General features: G+C 41.6%; 1 protein-coding gene across 1 annotated transcript; it reads right to left on the bottom strand.

Annotated features, from left to right (window-relative positions):
- Positions 1 to 7,465: 7,465 nt before the first annotated feature.
- Positions 7,466 to 11,091, bottom strand: OCSTAMP (osteoclast stimulatory transmembrane protein). The gene is made up of 3 exons (XM_081949218.1): positions 10,967 to 11,091; positions 9,087 to 10,137; positions 7,466 to 8,098 (listed from the first exon to the last, which is right to left on the bottom strand). Exons 1-3 carry the CDS (start codon positions 11,026 to 11,028, stop codon positions 7,775 to 7,777), a joined length of 1,437 nt encoding a protein of 478 aa, XP_081805344.1. The 5' UTR covers positions 11,029 to 11,091; the 3' UTR covers positions 7,466 to 7,774.
- Between the last annotated feature and the right edge of the window lie 10,649 nt (positions 11,092 to 21,740).

A 21,740-nucleotide genomic window follows, 5' to 3' on the forward strand; every position in this document is an offset into this window, starting at 1 on the left:
TTGAAACCATATAAGCCAGTATTTCTCAGGCTTGGCATCTGAGTGTACTTCAACTCTCAGAATTCTCCAGCCAGCTAGCTGCGTGTTGAAGTCCACATATCTTAAAGTTCTCAGGAGTGAGGAACACTGATCTAACTTCTTGCACAGTTTAGGAATCCTCAACTACAGCAGAATCTGAATGCTTCAGTGTGCTTAATTGCTACACTCTCGTCTATCCCCTTTTCCAGCAATATGTTGATGACCACTCTATCTTTCTAAGACAGGGGTTTCAAACTCTAGGCGTGGAGGCTGGATCCAGTCCAGAGGGTACTTATATCTGGCACATGGGGTCACCCTGGAAACAGTGATGGACCAGTCCGTGGTGCCTCTGCCAGCAAAAATGGAGCTCGGGAGGGCTGCACGTTGCCCTCCTGACCTCCATTTTCGCTTGCAGAGTGTTGCAAGAGGCTGTTGCAATCAAAAACAGAACTTGGGAGCTTGTTTTCACTGGCAGAGTGCTTGGGCCGCCACAGGCGACATGAGTGACATTGAGCTGGCCACACCCACCCCGGCCATACTGACCCCAGCCCCCCAAGGTCAAACACAATCTTGATGTGGCCCTCAATGAAATCCAGTTTGACACACCTGTTCTAAGATAATTTGATTAGAGGTTGGTAATAAATAATAATAATAATAAATTTAAATTTATTAGCCGCTCCCCTTCCAGACAGGACTCGGGGCGGCGTACAATGGAGTATATAAAACATAAAACATGTATACAAACACATAAACATACATATATACAGGACATACATGCACGGAGGAGGTAACAAATTACATCACATTGGACAATTAAAAGTCACCATTAAAATACCCCAATTGTAAAAACACAATTTAAAATTTAAAAATTTAAAAGAACTGTCAGGAGGAGTAAGAAAAATTTACGGTTGAGCCAGGCCAGATAATTGAAAGAGGTGGGTCTTCAACTGTACACGGAAGGAGCGGAGATCGGAAGTAGTCCTGATGTCACGGGGGAGGTCATTCCATAGGGCTGGGCCCATCACAGAGAAGGCTCTGCTCCTGGGTGTCGCCCCCCGACACTGTTTGGCGGACGGCACCCGAAGAAGTCCCTCTCTGTGTGAGCGGATTGGTCGTAGGGATGTATGGGGCAGGATGCGATCCTGCATGTAACTAGGTCGTTAGTCAAATGGCAGATCGAGTTTGATTTAATAATTAAGGCATCAGGATAGAAACCAAGAGACTGTAAGTTCTAGTACCACTTTGGGCACAAAGCCAGTCACTTTCTCTTAGGTCTAGAAAGAGGCAATACAAACCAAGAAAACTTTTTTTTTGCAGGACTTTTGCAGGACTTTTTTTTCTTCTTCTGTTCAATTATGTCTGATTTTCAGAGACTACTTGGACAGGTAATACAATACAATACAATACAATACAATACAATACAATACAATACAATACAATACAATACAATACAATACAATACAATAGTAGAGTTGGAAGGGACCTTGGAGGTCTTCTAGTCCAACCCCCTGCCTAGGCAGGAAACCCTATACTGTTTCAGACAGATGGCTATCCAACATCTTCTTAAAGACTTCCAGTGTTGGGGCATTCACAACTTCTGGAGGCAAGCTGTTCCACTGATTAATTGTTCTAACTGTCAGGAAGTTTCTCCTCAGTTCTAAGTTGCTTCTCTCCTTGATTAGTTTCCACCCATTGCTTCTTGTTCTACCCTCAGGTGCCTTGGAGAATAGTTTGACTCCCTCTTCTTCTCAGGGGTTGCCACAAAGAAGAGGGAGTCAAACTATTCTCCAAGGCACCTGAGGGTAGAACAAGAAGCAATGGGTGGAAACTAATCAAGGAGAGAAGCAACTTAGAACTGAGGAGAAATTTCCTGACAGTTAGAACAATTAATCAGTGGAACAGCTTGCCTCCAGAAGTTGTGAATGCCCCAACACTGGAAGTCTCTAAGAAGATGTTGGATAGCCATCTGTCTGAAACGGTATAGGGTTTCCTGCCTAGGCAGGGGGTTGGACTAGAAGACCTCCAAGGTCCCTTCCAACTCTACTATTGTATTGTATTGTATTGTATTACTTGTCCAAGTAGTCTCTGAAAATCAGACATAATTGAACAGAAGAAGAAAAAAAGCCGTGTCAAATGGTATGTTGTAGCAGTAATGGCTCAGAAGCAATCTGGTGTCTTCATTGACCAAATGCCTCCAAGCTGTGCTTGACTGGATGTGAATGCCACTACATCTGCTTTTATATTAAAAGAGATCATTGTGTGTGCACCTTTGCCTTACCTTGCCAATGCACTAAAAGAAAAGAAATACTTTCCCTCTATCAAGAAGAAGAAGAAAAAAGTGGGCATTGTAACAAATAGCATTTGCGTGAGAAGCTGAAGGAAAGGTGCAAATGAAAAAAAACTGGGAATGAAGATTTCCCAGCAGCTTCCAGAAAATGGTTGAATTCTACTGCATAAAATCTTTGTTTAAAAAGTCTATTTTTAAAAAAATGATTGGGTTTCCTGCCTGAGCAGAGGGTTGGACAAGAAGATCTTCAAGGTCCCTTCCAACTCAGTAATTCTGTTTTTCTGTCAAACTAAAACAAAGGATTTCTGGTTTAGAAATATCAGATCAGTTTATTGAACCAATCTTTTTTTTTTTTCTGGCATTCTGAATTCAGCTGGTGATTATTCAAATTTCCCTATGACCTGAGAAGGCAGTCAAAATAGTGTTAACTCAAATAAAGAATGTTTTTATTACTTCCTAATATTGTATCAATAGACTTAAACTTTTTGCAAACTCATAAGCTGTTCTTAAACCAATGCCCACAGAGCCATTTATAAATCTAATAAATCACATCCCAGCAGCATCACTAATTGAAAAATAAATACCTAACACACAGTGGAAAGAAAGAAGATCAAATTATGAAACAACCTTAAATACAATTTAAACTTGAGTTTCCCCATTCCTCAAAATATAGCAAGGAAATCCTTAGGCAAAGGCATCTAGAGATAGTGGGGTGAAGTTACATGAATTTAAATCATGTAACATAAAACAGCACACAGCAAAGTTGAAGTTCCATCTGCTCTTACTTGGAGATGGGAAGTTAGTTGCTTGTAAACCTGGTTTACTTGCAAAAGGGTTAATGAGGGTTAATGATCTTTTTTTTCCCCCTTGGAAAAGATAAGAAAGATTTCAGTTGGAGAGCCATTGCTAGTCAGTGAGAAACAATACTAAACTAGCCAGATTTGATTTAAACCAATTTCCAATATGTTTAAGCCTTATTGCACATGGTGGAGTTTATTTAAACATGCATATATTCATGTCATTCCCTATATTTGTCTTTTTCAGTGAACTGTCACTAGGGGAGCACAAATCTGTCACGGCTGACTTATTTCAGTTTTCCATGTTTTCAGTCAGTAAATTCTGTTCACCTGTTACTGTGATGGTTTGTGAAACTGAAAAACTGTTGTAAAAGTCTATGTGACCAATCCATATACACTTTCACCTACAGTTGCCTACAGTTGCCTTTTGTATCAAATGCTACTTATACATTTTATTCGGAATGTTCTCTAATGGTCTTTCCCCATCATTTCAATTAATTTTCAAATTTGGTGATATAGGTATACGTTCTTCGAATAAATCTATTTTCAGATTTTTTTTAATTAAGCAGTTACACTGCAAACTTCAGAAGAATGTAATTTTATAAGTTAATTTTGTTTCATCTCATACAATTTGTTTCAAAATATGAAATTAAGTGAGTTCATATTCAAGGGCAAATCAAACAAATTTCTCTTTAATACGTTCTGCTATTGCAGAGTACTTTATCAGTCTCTGGAGACTAAGATTACATGTTACTGTTTTCTGTTTTCTCCACTCCAAAACAGTTTTAGTTGGTATACAAATACTGCTTTAGCTGCATAAGCTGTGGCTGGCTTTCTGCTGACAGCATTGTGATTTTGGTGGCAATGCACTACATAACCCATGCAAGAAAAAAGATTAATGGAAATAGTATAATAATTGGCTGAAGCCCTTCATTTTATTGTCAGCTCCATCTTTTGCATTCTCTGATTTGCATCCTAGCTTAATTCCCTAGGCAAACAATTGTGGCATGGAAGAAATGATTCAATAATAAAGCCCCTGTGAATCAGACACTTAAAATACATCATTGTCTCCAGTTAGAATTTACATTTAAATAAGTGCTTGGCTTTTTTAAAGTATATTCAAGTTGATAATAATAATAATATCATACCAGCTTCTCTGTGTTTTTAATTAAAATATTGTTTGCTCCAAAATAGATTTTTCTACCTATTAACAAAATGTGATGTTATGACAGGCCTGGGCTGATGAGTATTGAATAAAACATAGTGTGAAAATCGCAATGAACATGAACCATATTGCTGCTGTGTTTAGGTGGTAGGAATTATTGTTCTTTTCTGGTTGTTGTTATGTTTTTTTAAGTAGGGGAATGTCAACATGCACGTTTCCAAGCCATCCTTCCAAAGCCAACAAAAGCCTTAAGTGCTGTCAGCTCTCAAAGAGATGCAATATGCTGCAGAGATCTGAGTATAACCTTGTTTTTCAAAATGCCAAACTATCCAGATAACAAGGGTGAATCATACATCTTGAAATTCTCTAGGGATTGAAATAGGTAGCATGTGGTTAGGTAGGATATACTTTGAATATGCTGTGATGTTGCAAAGCATCCTCCTTATTGCTTAATATGAATATCACCATTGGGCATCATGGCTATGCAATGAAAACACATCAATCTTATAACACTTATAATGCTACAGGAAAAATTTGAAAACATTCAAAAATCTGAAAAGATTACCAGAAAGAAGAGAAGATGTGGGGAGGGGGGAGATGTTTTTCAATTGTAATCAAATAAATAAAGGGTAAGGGGATTATAGGGGGACGCGGTAAATAAATAAATAAAGGGTAAGGGGCTAAGACGCTGAGCTTGTCGATCAAAAAGATCAGCAGTTTGTCCATTCAAATCCCTATCGCCGTGTAACAGAGTGAGCTCCCGTTACTTGTCCCAGCTTCTGCCAACCTAGCAGTTCAAAAGCATGTAAAAATGCAAATAGAAAAATAGGAACCATCTTTGGTGGGGAAGGTAACAGCATTACATGCGCCTTCAGTGTTTAGTCATGACCATAGAGAACGTCTTCAGGCAGCGCTGGCTCTTCGGCTTTGAAACGGAGATGAGCACCACTCCCTAGAGTTGGGAACGACTAGCACATATGTGCGAGGAGAACTTTTACCTTTAAGGGGATCATTTCTGTTCTATATATATAGGACAATGCTTTAAGATGAACAGACTTCAGCTCCCAGCTTTCCCCAGCCAGCATGTCCCAGATGATGTTATTTATTTGGGTAATCAAATATCTGCAAGCAAAAACCAACCAACAGACCAAATCAATCTATGTAGTTATATTTAGTTGTTTGCAAGTTTGCAAAGATCAACAACATCCATCAGCAAGATGGGTGGTTTCTAAATTTGATAAATAAACAACAAAATATCTGCAATGCTGGGTAGGGTGGAGAGACTGTATTCTTGTTTCCCTTTTTAGTAATCTTGCTGTTGCATAATAATTACAGAATAAAAGTCGTTTTAGGATTACTATGAAAAAGAGAAGCAGTGTGTGTCAATCTTTTCCCCCTCGGTTTGATTTTCCTTTTTTATTTTTATAGCAAACCACGTTGAAGGAGATTTTACTCTTAATGTTTGTATCTGTAAGTTTCATGCATATATATAATTACCATCAACCTTTTGCTCTAGCAGATTAGTGCGGAATTTTTAAGCAAGCCAAAAATATAATTAATACTGGTGCCATTTTGGAGGCGGAATTTAACATAAAAGAAAATAAATAAAGCCCTGAGGAGAATGAATCACATATTTTCAAACAAACAAAAACCGTGGGCTGATTTGAGGTAAATCCCTTCTTAATTTAGCAAGAAGTTTATTTTGTAATTCTGAGTCAGGGAAGGAAATTCTTCCACTACTGTAGTTTCTGTGAACTTTGCTGTGGATGTTATACACAGAGTTGGGTGTTGTTTTTTGTTTGAACATGGGTAGTATTAGTCAGCTTCAAGAAACAGGGCAAAAAACACAGACACACAGTTCTCAAATGGGCTTAAGAAAAGAACAGCAGGCAGTGACATGCCCATAGAAATGTCAAGGAAAGCATTTAAATAAGAACATTTCATCCATTCATAAGGACTAAGGCCTCCATGCCAACTCTCCACTGCTCCAGACCCATCCCTGAGAATGGATGTGTAGGAAATTGATCACTTGTAACAATATTAGAAGAATTGCAAGAAAGAGAGAACCATTGGCATGACCAAGCATATTGATGTAAGGGAGCACTGAGCAGCCCTCTACAAGAGCATTTCCCTCAGAGGTTCATATGGTTCCTGCCCTACAGCTCTTGCAGATATTCTTAGGAATGTGGCTGAGCTTCCAGGCCTAGGATTAGAATGGGTGCAGAGCAGGAATGGTATTGACTTACCTTCCCTACTGGTTCGCAAATGTGAGCGTGTGTTCCGCGCATGTACTTTTAGCAAAAAAAGGGCCTAAATGGGATGCCGTAGAGCTGGGGCGAGTGGGTGGAGCCACCCGCAATTTCCGCTACCGGTCTGGGCGAACCGGTCCGAACCGGTAGAATATCACCTCTGGTGAAGAGGGTATGTTGGATTTTGGTTTCTCATAAATGTGGCTGTTTTCTGGATCTATGTGTTTTTATTGTTAGCTTTCTCGCTATGTATTTTAAGACACTAGAGTCTTTTGGGAGTGAGGCAGTATCCATATCTATTACTAACTAACCAATAAAGCCAAAGGGTTGAAAATAGCCACCAATCTCTGTTTCTGCACATTTTTGTAACGCTTGCTACCACAATTGCCAAAAGTTTTAGGTATTACAGTTTTCTAAAGTTCTGAGGCAGGAAATAATGCAGAAACTATATTGTAAATCAGAAATATCCAGGGAAGGATATTTAAAAAATCAAGATTGTGCAAACCACACAATCAAGGCCCTACTCCTTTTTAATGTGCATTTGGAATTGTTTTCTCCAGATTTTTAGATAGCCTTGCCTTCCTGCCCTTACATGGGCCTTGAAAACACGTTCTCTCTCTCTCAGGCTGTGACTTACCTGGAGTTCATGTTCTGAAAAGCAGTTGTGCAATTTATGTTGGTAGCTGTGCAGGTTATGTTGGTTCTCTGGTTACTGGCATCTTTCATCTTTTGTATTAGGCTTTTTTTTAAAAAAGTATCCTGCCTGGAGTTGTTGCACATTAGGCATTATAAAACATTATAAACAAATAAAGGCACCTCTCTATGTAATCACCTAATGAGAAGGAAGGACTCATTGGAGAAAAGCCTAATGCTGGGAAAGATTGAGGGCAAAAGAAGAAGGGGACGACAGAGAATGAGGTCGCTGGATGGAGTCACTGAAGCAGTAGGTGTGAGCTTAAATGGACTCCAGAGGATGGTAGAGGACAGGAAGGCCTGGAGAAACCTTGTCCATGGGGTCGCAATGGGTCGGACATGACTTCGCAACTAACAACAATGTAATCATCAGGAGTTGTGCTTGATTCAAATGGGACGCTTTTATTTTATGATAAATCTGTGTATTCAAACTCCTTTGGGTTGTGTATCATCCAGTTTCTATATTACCCTTGCTTTTTTTTTTTTCAGAATTTTGATGATATCATATTGGATTTAATTATTGTTAATTCCAGAAATGGTGCAAATTGGTCTTGTAAAATAGTATTCAACAAAGTACTGATGCCTCCTGTGTCTCTTTTTCCCTGTGCTTCCTAACCAGCTTCTTGTAGAGGTATTGGATTCTCTGGTTTTCTTGGTTCTGAAAAAAGGAGGCTGAAATTTTTCGGCACAGACGGTGTGAGTATGCTTCCAAAAATACCGTAGCATAAATGATGCAAAATAGAAGCACGACGCCCAGACCCAAAGCTGTGTTGGGAGGATTTGGCGTTTGCGTGAAGCAGTTAGAAGAAACAAAGGTCAGGTTTTGATGGTAATTTCTCTCAAATGGAGCCATTAGGGAAGGTTGGAAACCAACAAAACTTAGTTTGATCTGAAACAATAAAATGAATTATTGATTAGAAATGTAGAAAAAAATCGAAGGGGAAAAAATCAGACATCTTAAGATCTGTCCAGAACACCACGCTGTCTTTTGCATTTTCTTTTTTAAGCAAACGGTATTTACCACTTTTAAAAATGAATATTTATACTGTACACCTTTAACATTTTCACCATTTATCTTTTTCTAATCAAATTTGATTTTGTTTATCTCTTAGGAGATTGGTTTATCTTTGAAGGGGAAATTAGAAGGTTAAAATTATTACTTGGTGTGTTGATTGCTTTGTTGGATATAATGTTTTTGTTTTTACATTACAATTGCCAGAAATACAGTACAGGTTGTGAAAACATTGCCTGTATCATACACAGGTATTAGGAAAGGAAGCCAAATGAAATTCTCCCTGAAAATAGATAGTGTTGGGTGTTTCAGATTGTAAGCCTTATGTCATGTGGGCTCAGCTAAGGCCATGATGGTGAACCTATGGCATGCATGTGCCACCTCTGGCACACAGAGCCCTCTCTGCTGTTCCCCAGCTCAGCTCCACTGTGCATGCCTGCACCTCATGCCGGCCAGCTGATTTTGGGGTCTCTGCATGTGCATACGGAGTGGTTGCTCGTGCATGCATGGGAACAGGGTGGATCACATACACATGCAGGTGTGGGGGAGTGCAGGGGGTCATGCACGTATGCACAGGGGGCAGGGCGCATTGCATTGTGGGTGTGGGTATGCATTTGCACGCTGTTGTGAGTGCACGATTTCGGCAAACAAGGACAAAAAGGTTAGCCATCACTGAGCTAAGCTGATTTGTTGTCTACAATATTAAAATTCCATAGTGAATCCAGATGCATTCATTTGACAGGCATTGGCAAATGCCATTTCATGACTCTATTTGAAATCTTGGAGGTTGCAGCCCCAACACATCTGAAAAGTTCCAGGCTGAAAGAGACCAATTTAAGCCCAAACTAGAGACTTCAGTACTCACTTCATATTTTACCCAGAACGTAACTGGGACAACAGGGATCTGTGTGACTTCCGTTACAGCTGTTTGTGCCAAATGAAAGGCAATGTAGTCAGTTGCTATGACAAGCAGCATCACCACTAGAACTAATGTGAGAAGAAAAACATGTCTGAGAGAAGCCTTGAGTTCTTTTTGGGACAATTTGAAGCTGCTTGGCTTGATTAACTTCCTGGATGCGCCAATCAGCAAATCAGCTGTTTTGTTTTCCCAAGCCAAATCTTCCAGCTTTGGGGTAATGTAAATATTATCAAAACAAACATCTGTAAGATAGTTCTTCAGGTACCATGTCGCTTGAAAAAGGAGAAAGAAGAGAAAGAAGCCAGCCGTCACCCGGTTGGTCAAAAGTATGACCTTCTGGACCAGCTTATCAGCATATAAAAAGTCTTCCTTGATACTTTGACTAGCGTTAACCATTTTCTCATTTAGTTGGAAGATATTACTGTGATTTCTAAATTGAACATGGCTATCTCTTGATCTCAGCAAATTAACTGGCACATGGTCATTTATGATTTTGAGAGAGTGGCTGAAGTCCCACGAAGCATTACCCAACAGGAGCATTGAGGCCACAAGGCTTTCCATGGAATTCTTGCAGGTGCATTTAATGACTTTCAAGATTGCTTGGATATTGTTCATAATATTTGGGATAATGTTGACAGCTACAATCATAAAGCAGGCAGACAGCAGCAGCCTTCTTCCTTGTCTGGTCCCTAAGGTTGGCACAATTATAGTAAACAGGCACCGGACTGGATGCACCAAAAAGAGGATTAAGAACACGAGGAAACCAAGGACAGAGGATGCCAAGGCAGAAAACTGGAAGGGATACTGCAGAGAGGAAAACATCCAGCAGTAGAAGAGGCCCCCAACAGATGCTGCAATGCAGGAGCAGATCGCACATAAGGATAAGAGTTGGCTGTGGCTGGATGGTAATGGTATGGAGTAAGCAAGCCAGATATCCAGCATGAATTCTTGTATCTTTAGGAACTTAACATCCCAAATGTACGTCCAGATTCCCAACCTGTGTCAGTAATGGATAAAGTAGTTTCAATTGCTAAAAAAATATTTTACACACATATATACACCTATTTCATTTACACACACACACACATCTCTCTATATGTAGAAACATATACACATTCAAGTTTGAAGAAAAATTCTATGTTTCCCACCTTTAATTTTGGAGCTCTAGGCAATGGGAGTGTTTCTTCCCAAACTTTTCCTTACAACAACTCGTAGGTCAGGCAAAAAAAACAAATAAATGAGGAGCCCAAAGTCACCCAGTGAGCTTCCATAACTGAATTGAATTAGAACTTAGGTCTCCTTGCTTCTAGCCCAATATTTTACCCAGTTAAAAATAATACTATTGCATACATTGGCCACCATAAGCTCTTAGCAAATACCAAAACAAAATCGTTTGTAATCAGCTGGTGAAACAGAAATACAATTGCAAGGCAACCATTCAGTTACAATCATATACTATTAAATCTATGCTTATTTTTGGACTGGTTTGAAAAGAAATCTTTGTGCAGTTACTCTGCACTTCTCCATACAAAATATACAACTGCAAAGTAATTGTTTCAAACAATAAACTGAAACTCATTTGCATTGACTTCAGAATAATATAGGTTACGTTAATTCAATCTTTCAATTCTCCGCTATATTACCCAAATCTTTTTAATGAAAGCATCCTCAAAATAAGCTATCAGACCTATATTTTCTTCAGTGGAGCAGTTCTTACTACAGTGTAGTTCTTGGGGGGGGGGGAGGATTGTTTCCTTTGCTAATACAAGCGACAAAATTTTACTATATCAATTAAAATATTTTTTTAAAAAAACAACTACACATACCCAGTTTTATGAAGAAGTTCCCAGATCCTTTGGAAACAGTCAGCAATCCTGAAAATATTCATCTTATTTTAAGATTAAAAAATAAAATAAATTAATTGAAACCCAACAACAAAATGGGATAGAACCACCCAGAAAATCTGGAATTAGATAATAAGAGATATTAAATTAAATTTCAACTCAAAAATGTTAATTTAAAAAAAGTAAGCTTAACTGTTCATTTAAATTGATAATCCAATTTGCAGTGTACCCTAAAGAAGAATACATAACATTTCCTCCATTTGTGCCTGTCGCTGATTGAATATCATGCCAATAATATTAAACATAAGATTAATTGTAGTTCTAAAGGATCTCTGCCAGTCTGTTTCCTTGCACTAGTAGTATATTGTTAAAACTACGCTTAGTATTGCAAAAGTAGCTTCAGAAAAAGCAGAAGCTATGGAACATTTATTTTTATACTACACTGAGATTGGTCACTCAGAATTCCCACTGAATCATGGTGGCTAACTTAATCAGCTGATTGCCACCTACTTTAATATATTTTGGTAATGTGTTGTTTTATTATTGAAATTGTTTTCATTGCTGATTGGGAGCTGCTCAGAATTTGATATCATATAAATGCTTTATAAATAAATAATTTAATATTAGTGAGCATATTTTGATGGCACTGTTCATTTGTTCATGCAGTGCATTATAGCAATGCAAAAATTCAATCAGGATTTTTTGGACATTAGCAAGAGATCAATAATAAACACGACAAGTACCACAAAAAATATGTAATTCCTTGACTGCTTTCCAGTTGCCCACATTTCAAAAACAGTATCAGAGAGGTTTTACAGCAAAGGGAGATAAACAATAAGGTGAGTCTGATTTCTTGTGACTATCCATGCCTACCAATACAACCATTTTGTTAGAATGCTATGACATATTCTCACATTCCAAAACTGCTTACAATCCCCAAATATTTTTCCCCAGTATCATCCGAAGGACCAGCCATTTCTTAACTTTGAGTCAAACTAGACTTGATAGTGTTCTCATTGAAATCAGTGTGTCCTGTTAAATCAATGGCAGCTGAATTAAAACTGGAGAATGAATATTCAACTCTTTCTGCTTGGTTTATAATAGACTTTCCTTCTTGAAAAGCAAACAATATAAATACCAGCTTGAAGAGATGTCTTTTGACTGAATCCATGACATGAGATAAAGGCAATCTTCCATCTTTATGAATGGCAGTTCTTCTTAACCACCATTCATAGTATTAGTCCTACACAAAGAGAGTAAGAAAGAAAAAACAAACATTTTACAAGACAATGATGCAGCTTGGATGTTCTGTGCTCCTTCCAGCTCAGATTGAACTGCATCCCCCCCCCCCCAAAGTCTTTTTTCCACATTTAGGTGAAATGTTTATTCCATAATAAGCAAACTAGGAGCATGCTTTTCAGAAGAATGATTCAAAGAAACATGGGAAGATATAAATACATATTTAGTGTTTGAGTGGGCAACATTTGTTATTAATATTATAATTGTGCAGCTTAATAGAATAATAGCATCCTGTGAAGCCTATTTCCTTATGAAACTGCTGAAATCATTTACCTCAAAAACCAAATGATGAACAAGTGTAATATTGATCATTTCCCCTTCCTCTTTCACAGAAAAGAAATGCTTTTCTTATTGGTTATTAATGGAATTTTCTTCTATGTTTGTTTTAAAATCTTATTAGAGCAAGAATGCACACAACTTTAGGACCAAAGCAGATATTTGCAGAAACTCACTTAGAGATATAAAGACATGAAATGGAGGCTTTAAGCTAAGGCACTTAGTTTGCCCTCAAAAATTGTTTTAAAAAAGCTAAACTGATTGGCCTCATTCACTCTTTGTAAATCACATTATCCGCATTCCTTCCTTCAATGGTTATGTTGAAAGGAAGTTATACCCACTTAGGTTTTGGTAGAAGTAAGTGGGAATGGGAATATTTTTCATTAGACAATTCTTTTTAAAAGCCTCCACTTTTCCCATTGATTCGGCTATGCGTCCCTTCATACTACCTAAAAAATCATAGCTGATCTCATTAAAAAGCCATTTCTGTTTATGGAATAAATGTGTATGTGATGTGATGAGTTCTAAAAGGCTGCAAATTCTTGCAAAGAGCAAGATTTTTTTTTACTTTTTTTACAGATGGAGGGAATTATTTTTCAGGTTTTTTGGTAATAGTTCAAAATTTCTTCTTGCTGAATACAGGGCTTGGGTGATTTAAGGACTTCTTTCAGCAATCCAAGCGCTAGGGGGCTTAGCCAGGGGTGGGCTGCTACAGGTTCACCCGGGTTCAGAAGTACCCATAGCTAACGTTATGGCCGGTTCCAAGAATGTCCAAATCCCAACCTTGGCTGGCCCCACCCCATCCCGCCCACTCCACCCCACCCATCTCAGGAGTCTCCATGTGGCCCGTTTTGGATGTGAGGTAAGTGCAGGGCCCGTGCAGAGGCTCAGGGAGGGGGGAAAATGGGCCTCCTGGAAGTTCTGGAGGTTCTGGAAGGGGCTTGTTTCCGGCCTCTGGAGGGCCTCTGGAGCCCGGGGGAGGCAGTTTTTGCCCTCCCAGAGGCTCAAGAAAAGCCTCCAGAACCTGGGGTGGGTGAAAATGTGGTTCAGGGAGCTGACTAGGCCATGCCCACTATGGCCACACCTATCCAGCAACCAGGCAGACATTTTGGGCAGAAAAATTTGCTGAAATTTTTGAAGCCCATCCCTGGGCTTAGCACTTAGAAGAACTCCCCTTTTACATGTTCCCACAGCATCCCATTCATGTTGTATCCTCATGTATTATTTCTGTCCACTGTTCTCCCTCTCCACTCCTGGAGAAGCCATTCCAACCTATTTACGGTCTTCGTCCAAGAGGAAAGTACTTCTGCTCCTCTTTTTTTCTTCCCCTAGGTACTTTTAATCTCATTTTCTTCTCTTCCAGAGCCCTTCGTGATGCACAGGTTAATATGTTATCCTCATCTACAAGACATTGGTGAAAATAATAGGAACCCTTTGCAGATGAAACCAGAACTGTACTTATTAGCATTTATGGAAGAAGAACTGAATAAAAACCACAGCATCTTACTGTTCTATATAATCGCTATAGCAAGATTGTACGTGCAGAAATGGAAAAGTAAAGTAGCTCCACATGTTGAAAATTGGATATTTAACCATTTTAAGAGAGATAACAAAAGTGACGTGCCTAGTCAGAGAAATTTTCAGGGGTTTTTAGTAAAGATTGGAGTCTTTGTATTATATTACAAAAATAGAGAAATTAGCTTGATCATAAAGGATCATAAAGCCTTTATAAAGGCTTTATAAATTAAATAAGGAGAGATAATAAAAAGTTTAAATAGTAACTACAATGCTTAATGGATCCCTGAGGAAAGTGGCTATAAGTATTTTTAATTTAGATGTTTAGTTTTGTATTTGCAGGTTTATGTTTCTTTTTATAATTATAATATAAAAAACAGTTATTGTCCTAATCTTGGGCTTTCAGAAAACATATGCTGGCATCTATTGTGCTGCCTCAGTGGCCAGACTCTCTCATTAATGAAACCAATCACTGTTACAGATCTTTCCATTTTAATGTGGGACAACTTAAAGACAGCACTTGAGAATTTTCTGTTCCACCAAGCATTACCTGCTGGTGCGAGAGACAACCACCTGCTGCTCTCTTTAACATGAAGCAGGACAAGTTGACTAGTCAGCTCAGTTATTTCTCAATGTGAAATTAGAGACTAGATCTGTGCTCAGAAATATTCCGAGTAAAGATCGCAAGCACAGAAGTGGGGCTGTAAGGAGCATGGAGTGTTTCCTCCCTCTTCACCCTTGGTCCTCCTCTGCACCTGTAACAAGGAAGGCCCATCCTTAACCAGTGCTGTAAGAGAATGGTAGCGATAACAATATTGTGAAATAGGCCATGGATGACGCAAAATAGCACTTCCCCAAATAATGAAAAAGAGTTTTAAAAAGAGTCACACGGAACCCCTGATCAGCAAACACAGTAAAAAAAAAACTGCACTCGCTAGTCAAAGAATCATCAACTTAGAGCTGACAGAAACAAGAACTCTCTTCCCTAGTTTAAAAATGAGACCTAAATCTCTGCATGTTAGAAGTATTTTGGGAAGCACTGGTGAGGCAGCATAGAGGCAAATTCCCTTGCAGGAAGTTAGCCATGATCTTAGAACAGTGGAGACAAACTCAAGGCCCAGGAGTTGGATCCGGCCCATGGGGTGCTTAGATCTGGCGCACGGTGCTGCCCTGGAAACCGCAAATGACTGGTCCGCAGTACAGTGCTGGGTTATTTTGCTTATACGAGCATGCACACTCATGCGATGCTTCTGCAGATGCAGGCGGGTTGGCGGAGCCTCCCGCTGTTATGTCCCGGCTGTCAATCAGCACAGCTTTGGACATACATTGGTTAAGCATGGGTTAAGCTGTGTTTCTACTGGTTAACGTTAAGCTGTGTTCCTATTGGTTAACGGGTTGACAGCTGTGGGTTTAAAATAAACTGTCAACCCAGAGTTCGTTGTATTCATTCTGAAGCAGTGGTGAATAAACCGTTCTGTTAAAAGCCTCCGACTCTCACATTGAATACCCATCCAGAATATATAAAATCCCGCCACCGCCATTACCAGTTCTCCCAATCCGGGGTGAACCAGCAGAAACCCACCTCTGCCAGTGAAAACAGAGTGCTGCGTGCGACCCTTCTGAGCTCCATTTTTGCTAGAAGAGGATTGCGGGAGGCTGAAAACGGAGCTCGCGAGGACCATTCGCGAAAGCTCTGTTTTCACTGACAGGGGGTTGCAGGAGGCTGTCGCAGCTGAAAGCAGAGCTCAGGAGCCCATATTTGCTGGCTGATGTTATGTAACGCGAGGTCCGTGGTTAACAAGGCCCCCCTCATCAGTGACTTGATCACAGAGGGGGAGCCGGACCTCGCAGGAATAGCGGAAACCTGGTTGGGCCCGGAGGGGGGGTTGCCCCTCAGGGAAATGTGCCCTCCAGGTTACCGTGTATTCCACCAGCCACGGGCCCAAGGTAGGGGTGGGGGGGTAGCAATTATCATCCGGGACGATCTGGCACCGAGAGAATTCACTGTGTCGCAGACATCTGGTTGTGAGTCTCTGGGCGTAAAGTGGGGTCCAGGGAGTCAGTTGGGCCTGTTGATAGTATACCTGGCTCCCCGCCATACATCAACGGCCCTGCCCGAGCTCCTCGAGCGGATCGCGGAGATGGCGGTTGAGACCCCCAAACTACTAGTGATGGGGGATTTCAACCTGCCGTCAACGGGAAAGGCATCCGAGGTAGCCCGGGAATTCATGGCTTCCATGACAGCCATGGGTCTGACTCAAGTAATTCAGGACCCCACTCACGAGCGAGGCCACATTCTGGATCTTGTGTTTGTCTCCGACCAGTGGACGAGTGATCTGGGAAGAGGGCATTTAGTCATCACGCCCCTGTCATGGTCAGATCACTCACTTCTCCAGCTTGACTTCCCTGGCGCTACTCCCCACCGCGGGGAGGTGGAACCAGATTATCCCAGATGGTTCCGCCCCAAGCGCCTGATGGAACCGGATAGGTTCCAGGCTGAGCTTGGGCCATTTCCTGCTGACCTGTCCCGCTCCCGGGCTGAGGACCTGGTAGCCGCATGGAATAGTGCGGCTGCCGGTGCCTTGGACCGGGTGGCGCCTTTGCGGCCTCTCCGACGGCCACGATCGACCCGAGCCCCCTGGTTTAACGGGGAGCTAAGGGCGATGAAACGCCTTAGGAGACGCCTGGAGAGTAAGTGGAGATCCTCCCGCTCCGAAGCTGACCGAACACAGGTAAGAGCCTACATAAGGACCTACCTTGTGGCAATAAGAGTGGCCAAACGTCAGTATTGTGCCACTCTTATAGCATCCGCAGAGAACCGCCCTGCTGCCCTGTTTCGGGTGACCCGCTCCCTTCTGTCACAGGAGCAGCGGGACCCCCCATTGCAGGGCAGGGCAGAGGAATTTGGAGAGTTCCTGCAGGATAAAATCGATCATATCCGGAGAGGTTGGACCCACTCCAGTGCTCCAGTGGGGACGTCCGAGACTAGTCTTGAGAGACCATGCTGGGAGGAGTTTGACCCTGTTGTCATCAAAGATTTGGACAGGTTGCGCGGGCGACTGCGGGCCACCACATGTTTACTGGACCCGTGTCCCTCCTGGTTGGTGCTGGCCTCCTGGGAGGGCTCACGAGGCTGGCTACTGGGACTGGTGAACGCTTCGTTGGGGGAGGGCCGGATGCCAGCCGCCTTGAAAGAGGCGGTGGTCAGGCCCCTGCTCAAGAAGCCTTCTCTGGACCCAAAGGAACTAGCAAATTATCGTCCTGTCTCCAACCTTCCTTTTTTAGCAAAGGTTGTTGAGAGTGTGGTGGCTCAGCAGTTTCCGCGTCACCTGGAGGAAGATGATTATCTAGACCCGCGCCAGTCCGGCTTCCGACTCGGTCACAGCACGGAGACGGCCTTGGTCGCGTTGGTGGATGATCTCTGGAGGGCAAAGGATGAGGGTTGTTCCTCCATCCTTGTTCTATTAGATCTCTCGGTGGCCTTCGATACCATCGACCATGGTATCCTACTGCGCCGGCTGGAGGGGTTGGGGATTGGAGGCACCGTGCTACGGTGGTTCCACTCCTACCTCTCTGGCCGGACGCAATGTGTGTTGACGGGGGAGCAGAGGTCGACCGCAAGGCCCCTCATTTGTGGGGTCCCACAGGGGTCGATTCTCTCGCCTCTCTTGTTCAACATATATATGAAGCCGCTGGGCGAGATCATCCGTGGTTTTGGGGTGAGTTACCATCTGTACGCTGATGATACTCAGTTGTACATTTCCACCCCAAACCACCCCAACGAGGCTGTCGAAGTGATGACCCGATGTCTGGAAGCCGTACGGGTCTGGATGGATGACAGCAGGCTCAGGCTCAACCCCTCCAAGACAGAGTGGCTGTGGTTCCCGGCTTCCCGATTCAATCAGCATATTCCATCGCTGACCATCGGGGATGAGCAATTAGCCCCGGTGGAAGGGGCGCGCAACTTGGGCGTCCTCCTTGACGATCGGCTGACCTTAGAAGATCACGTGGCGGCCGTGGCAAGGGGGGCGTTCCACCAGGTTCGCCTCGTGCGCCAGTTGCGGCCCCTTTTGGACCGGGAGGCCTTGCGCACAGTCACTCACGCGCTGGTGACGTCCCGCCTGGACTACTGTAACGCTCTCTACATGGGGCTCCCCTTGAGGTGCACCCGGAGACTGCAGTTGGTCCAGAATGCAGCCGCGCGGGTTATTATGGGGAGATCGAGATTCTCCCATATAACACCTATCCTGCGCGAGCTGCACTGGCTTCCTGTGGCCTACCGGGTGCGCTTTAAGGTACTGGTTACCATCTTCAAAGCGCTCCATGGCACAGGGCCTAGTTACCTGCGGGATCGCGTCCTGCCCCATACATCCCTGCGACCCACTCGCTCACACAGGGAGGGGCTACTCCGGGTGCCGTCCTCTAGAGAGTGCCTGGGGACGGTGCCCAGGAGTAGGGCCTTCTCTGTGGTGGGCCCTACCCTTTGGAATGACCTCCCCCCAGACATCCGGACAACAACCGATCTTCGCTCCTTCCGTATGAAGCTGAAGACCTACCTGTTTTGTCAAGCCGGCCTGGCATAACGTTACTATCTTGCCACCCCAAGTCATTTTACAATGGGAAATTTTGTTTTTAATATTTTTGGGGTTTTAAACTTTGTAAGTATGCTTATTTATGGACTTATTTTTACCTCCTCTGCACGATTTTATGGTGCTATCTTGATTATTGCTCTGTACGTCGCCCCGAGTCCCTGTGGGGAGAGGGGGCAACTAATAAGTTCAATAAAATAAATAATAAATAAATAAAGCACTCGAGCCACCAGAGGCGCCCACCCTGTCTTAGAGGATCTGAGGCTCTGGATTGAGAGGGACCAAACTGGGAGTGGTTTGGATGAGGGTGGATCCTTGGGTAACTTAAAGAATACCTGTTATTAGGATGGAACAATCTCTAAGAAGAAAAACCAGTGGCTGGTAAACCAGCCCGCAACAGGAGCCATCCAGGCAGTCTTGTTCTCTCTGCAGGAATATGAATGGCAAAAAGCAGGAAATAAATAATCAGATATTGTAGTGGTCGTAGTCCAGATTAAGAACCAGTCCACTTGTGTTGCCAACTCAGTGTGATCCAGACTGGAATTTCCAAGAGATGGCTTAAAAAACTGCTAGGAGAGCATGAGAGACAAGCAGTATGGAACTGACTCAAGATTAGTTTGAAGAAAAAGAACATTAAGAAGAGAGAAAGAGTGATGGGGGGGATTTACTTTGCCCCATTTGGACAAAGACTGAATAGGCACACCAGTCGTAGTCATCTTCTTAAATTGAGATACATTTTAATCCTAATTCAATCATAACCATGATCCATATTTATTCTACATTTTTAAGATGATGCATTTTTTTCTCTTTCTGTCTCTTGGTAATGCATCAGAGACAAGTAATGCTGTTTACAGATAAGAGAAAGAGAGAGGGAAAGAGATATAAATTCTTCAGCTCTGTTTCCATCCTTGCCAGCACTATGACTCAAAACTGCCCTCTTCATAATTTCATCAAAATTTCAGTAATGTTCCTTGACATTGGAACAGGATTCTATTTTATTTATTTTATTTTCACTTTGTTTCCTGCCTCAGAGCTAAAGCCATGGTTTTGTCACACATTTCACCTAGATGTATAGCAAGATATGGTCTCTATGCAGTTGTCATTAAGTATCTAGTGTGTGGCTTTGAATTCAAGCACAGCTGGTTTCATTAGAAGTTAATCAAAAATCACACACCACCTTATCAAGCTTTATTAGACTTTTTTTTGTTAATGCTTTGCTATATCATCTGCTCACACAGTCTGCCCTGCTCTGACATGGAAATTCTTTTGTAGTACCTTGGGCCGCAAATCTTTTTCTCCTTTTCCCCCTCTTCTTTTTATTTATTGCAGATAAATAAATTTGTAGAGGATTGGCAGAGACAATCTGAATGGATATGACTGCCCTTCCAAGATTTAATATTACAAAATGTTATATGTATCAAATAACTTAGCTTTTATAGACTAATACAAATTATTATCAACTTGCTTCTTAAATTTAATCCCAGAATGGTCCAGGTCTAGAAGAATGAGATCTTGCCAGGCATTTGATATCATAGAAACATATACTAAACTCTTCTTATTAAATTGTTTCAACATTAATCTATATTGATATTCTTGTATTTAAAAAAATTAAAGCTAAAATTTAAAGTATTTGCATATAGAGTAAAGCCTACTAAGAGCCGTATCTACTGCATGGTTGTACCTCCTTGCAATAATTCTCCTATCCAACTTTTAATGCTTTCACAACTTCACAACATTTTAGGCTAGACCTAAATCACAGGCATGACAACTTACAATGATTTCTTAGTGTAACATCAATGCCATCTTAAGAATCAGTTCTTCATAAGCATTATTCCAGCTATTGATACACCAATTCCTCTCTTATCCAAAGGACAAGTAGCTGAGGAAAGGAAACATAATGGATTTGATAAATGATTTATGGAAATGAGCAGATTCATTCAGTTTGTGAAAGCATAAGGGACTTGGAGCTAGTGATTTCCCCTGCTTGTTATTTCTCCAAACCGGCCTTTTCCCATCATTTTACCCTGGCTCCTCTAGGCTAAATAAATAATTGAAGTAATTTTCTGGTATCAAGGAACACCTCCACAAAAATGGGCAAAATACAAAAACTTTACAATAGAATTCACATCTAACAAATACAGCGCATAAATGGCAGGCCAGCAGCTGAGTCATGGCGCATAAAAATTCCAACCACTGCAAGCACTAGCACTGCATAATACAGATTTTTGGGAGACAGCATAAACTGCAGAGAAGAGAGCTTGCATGGAGTTCTTCTCTCTGCACCCCTAATCCAGTGGTAAATGCAAACCCATTGTTGGAAGAAATATTAATCTGGTTCCATTCCAAGATGGGAGAAAGGCACTGGAGACAAAAGGGAGGCAGGAGGCTGATTGGAAAGATGGTTTAATGATGAAGCAAAACCACATGGATGATCCTGAACAGGTGACCACATGGAGTTGAGAGTGAGGGGTTTTTGTACTTCTCTTGGGTTTTGCACTTGAGTTTCCTGATCCTGTGCAAGAACATGTATTTTATTGGCTGTTGTCAGATTCCCTTGGTGCCATGTAGGGGTTATGTAGGGGTCATAGCTGGCTCTAAAGGCAAAGTACAAATCCTAGGTGTTTGTCTGAGCTAAATTTGGTTGAAGTTTGGAGGGTGATGCAATAATTCCTATTATGGCTTAATGGCTTTGCCCTGTGTTGGCTCTTGTGTGAAGACTAATCTGCCTTTCTTCAGACTTTGCTGCAAGAAGTAATGGATTACCAAATCTGCATTTCCCAAAGAGACCCCAGCTCAGTATCTGCTTGAGGGCAGGAAGCTGGGACTCTGAGTTTCTGTCTCCCTTAAGATTTTCTATTGCTCTTTTAGGGGAAATATTTTATCCTGCCTTTTTAAATATTTCATTCTTCTAGGAGAGAGGTGGGTGCTGGCTTTCTACACCATCACTTGCAAGCTTGTAGATTTCTCCAAATAGATTTCTCCAAACTTGAATTCTACTAATACTTGCAAAATATTTTGTTTCTCACCATCCTTGATCTAGTATTAACATTCTCATATGCTTGCATCAGAGACACATC

The sequence above is a fragment of the Natrix helvetica genome (assembly GCF_964273705.1).
Source record: "Natrix helvetica genome assembly, chromosome: 3".
Lineage (NCBI taxonomy): Eukaryota > Metazoa > Chordata > Lepidosauria > Squamata > Natricidae > Natrix > Natrix helvetica.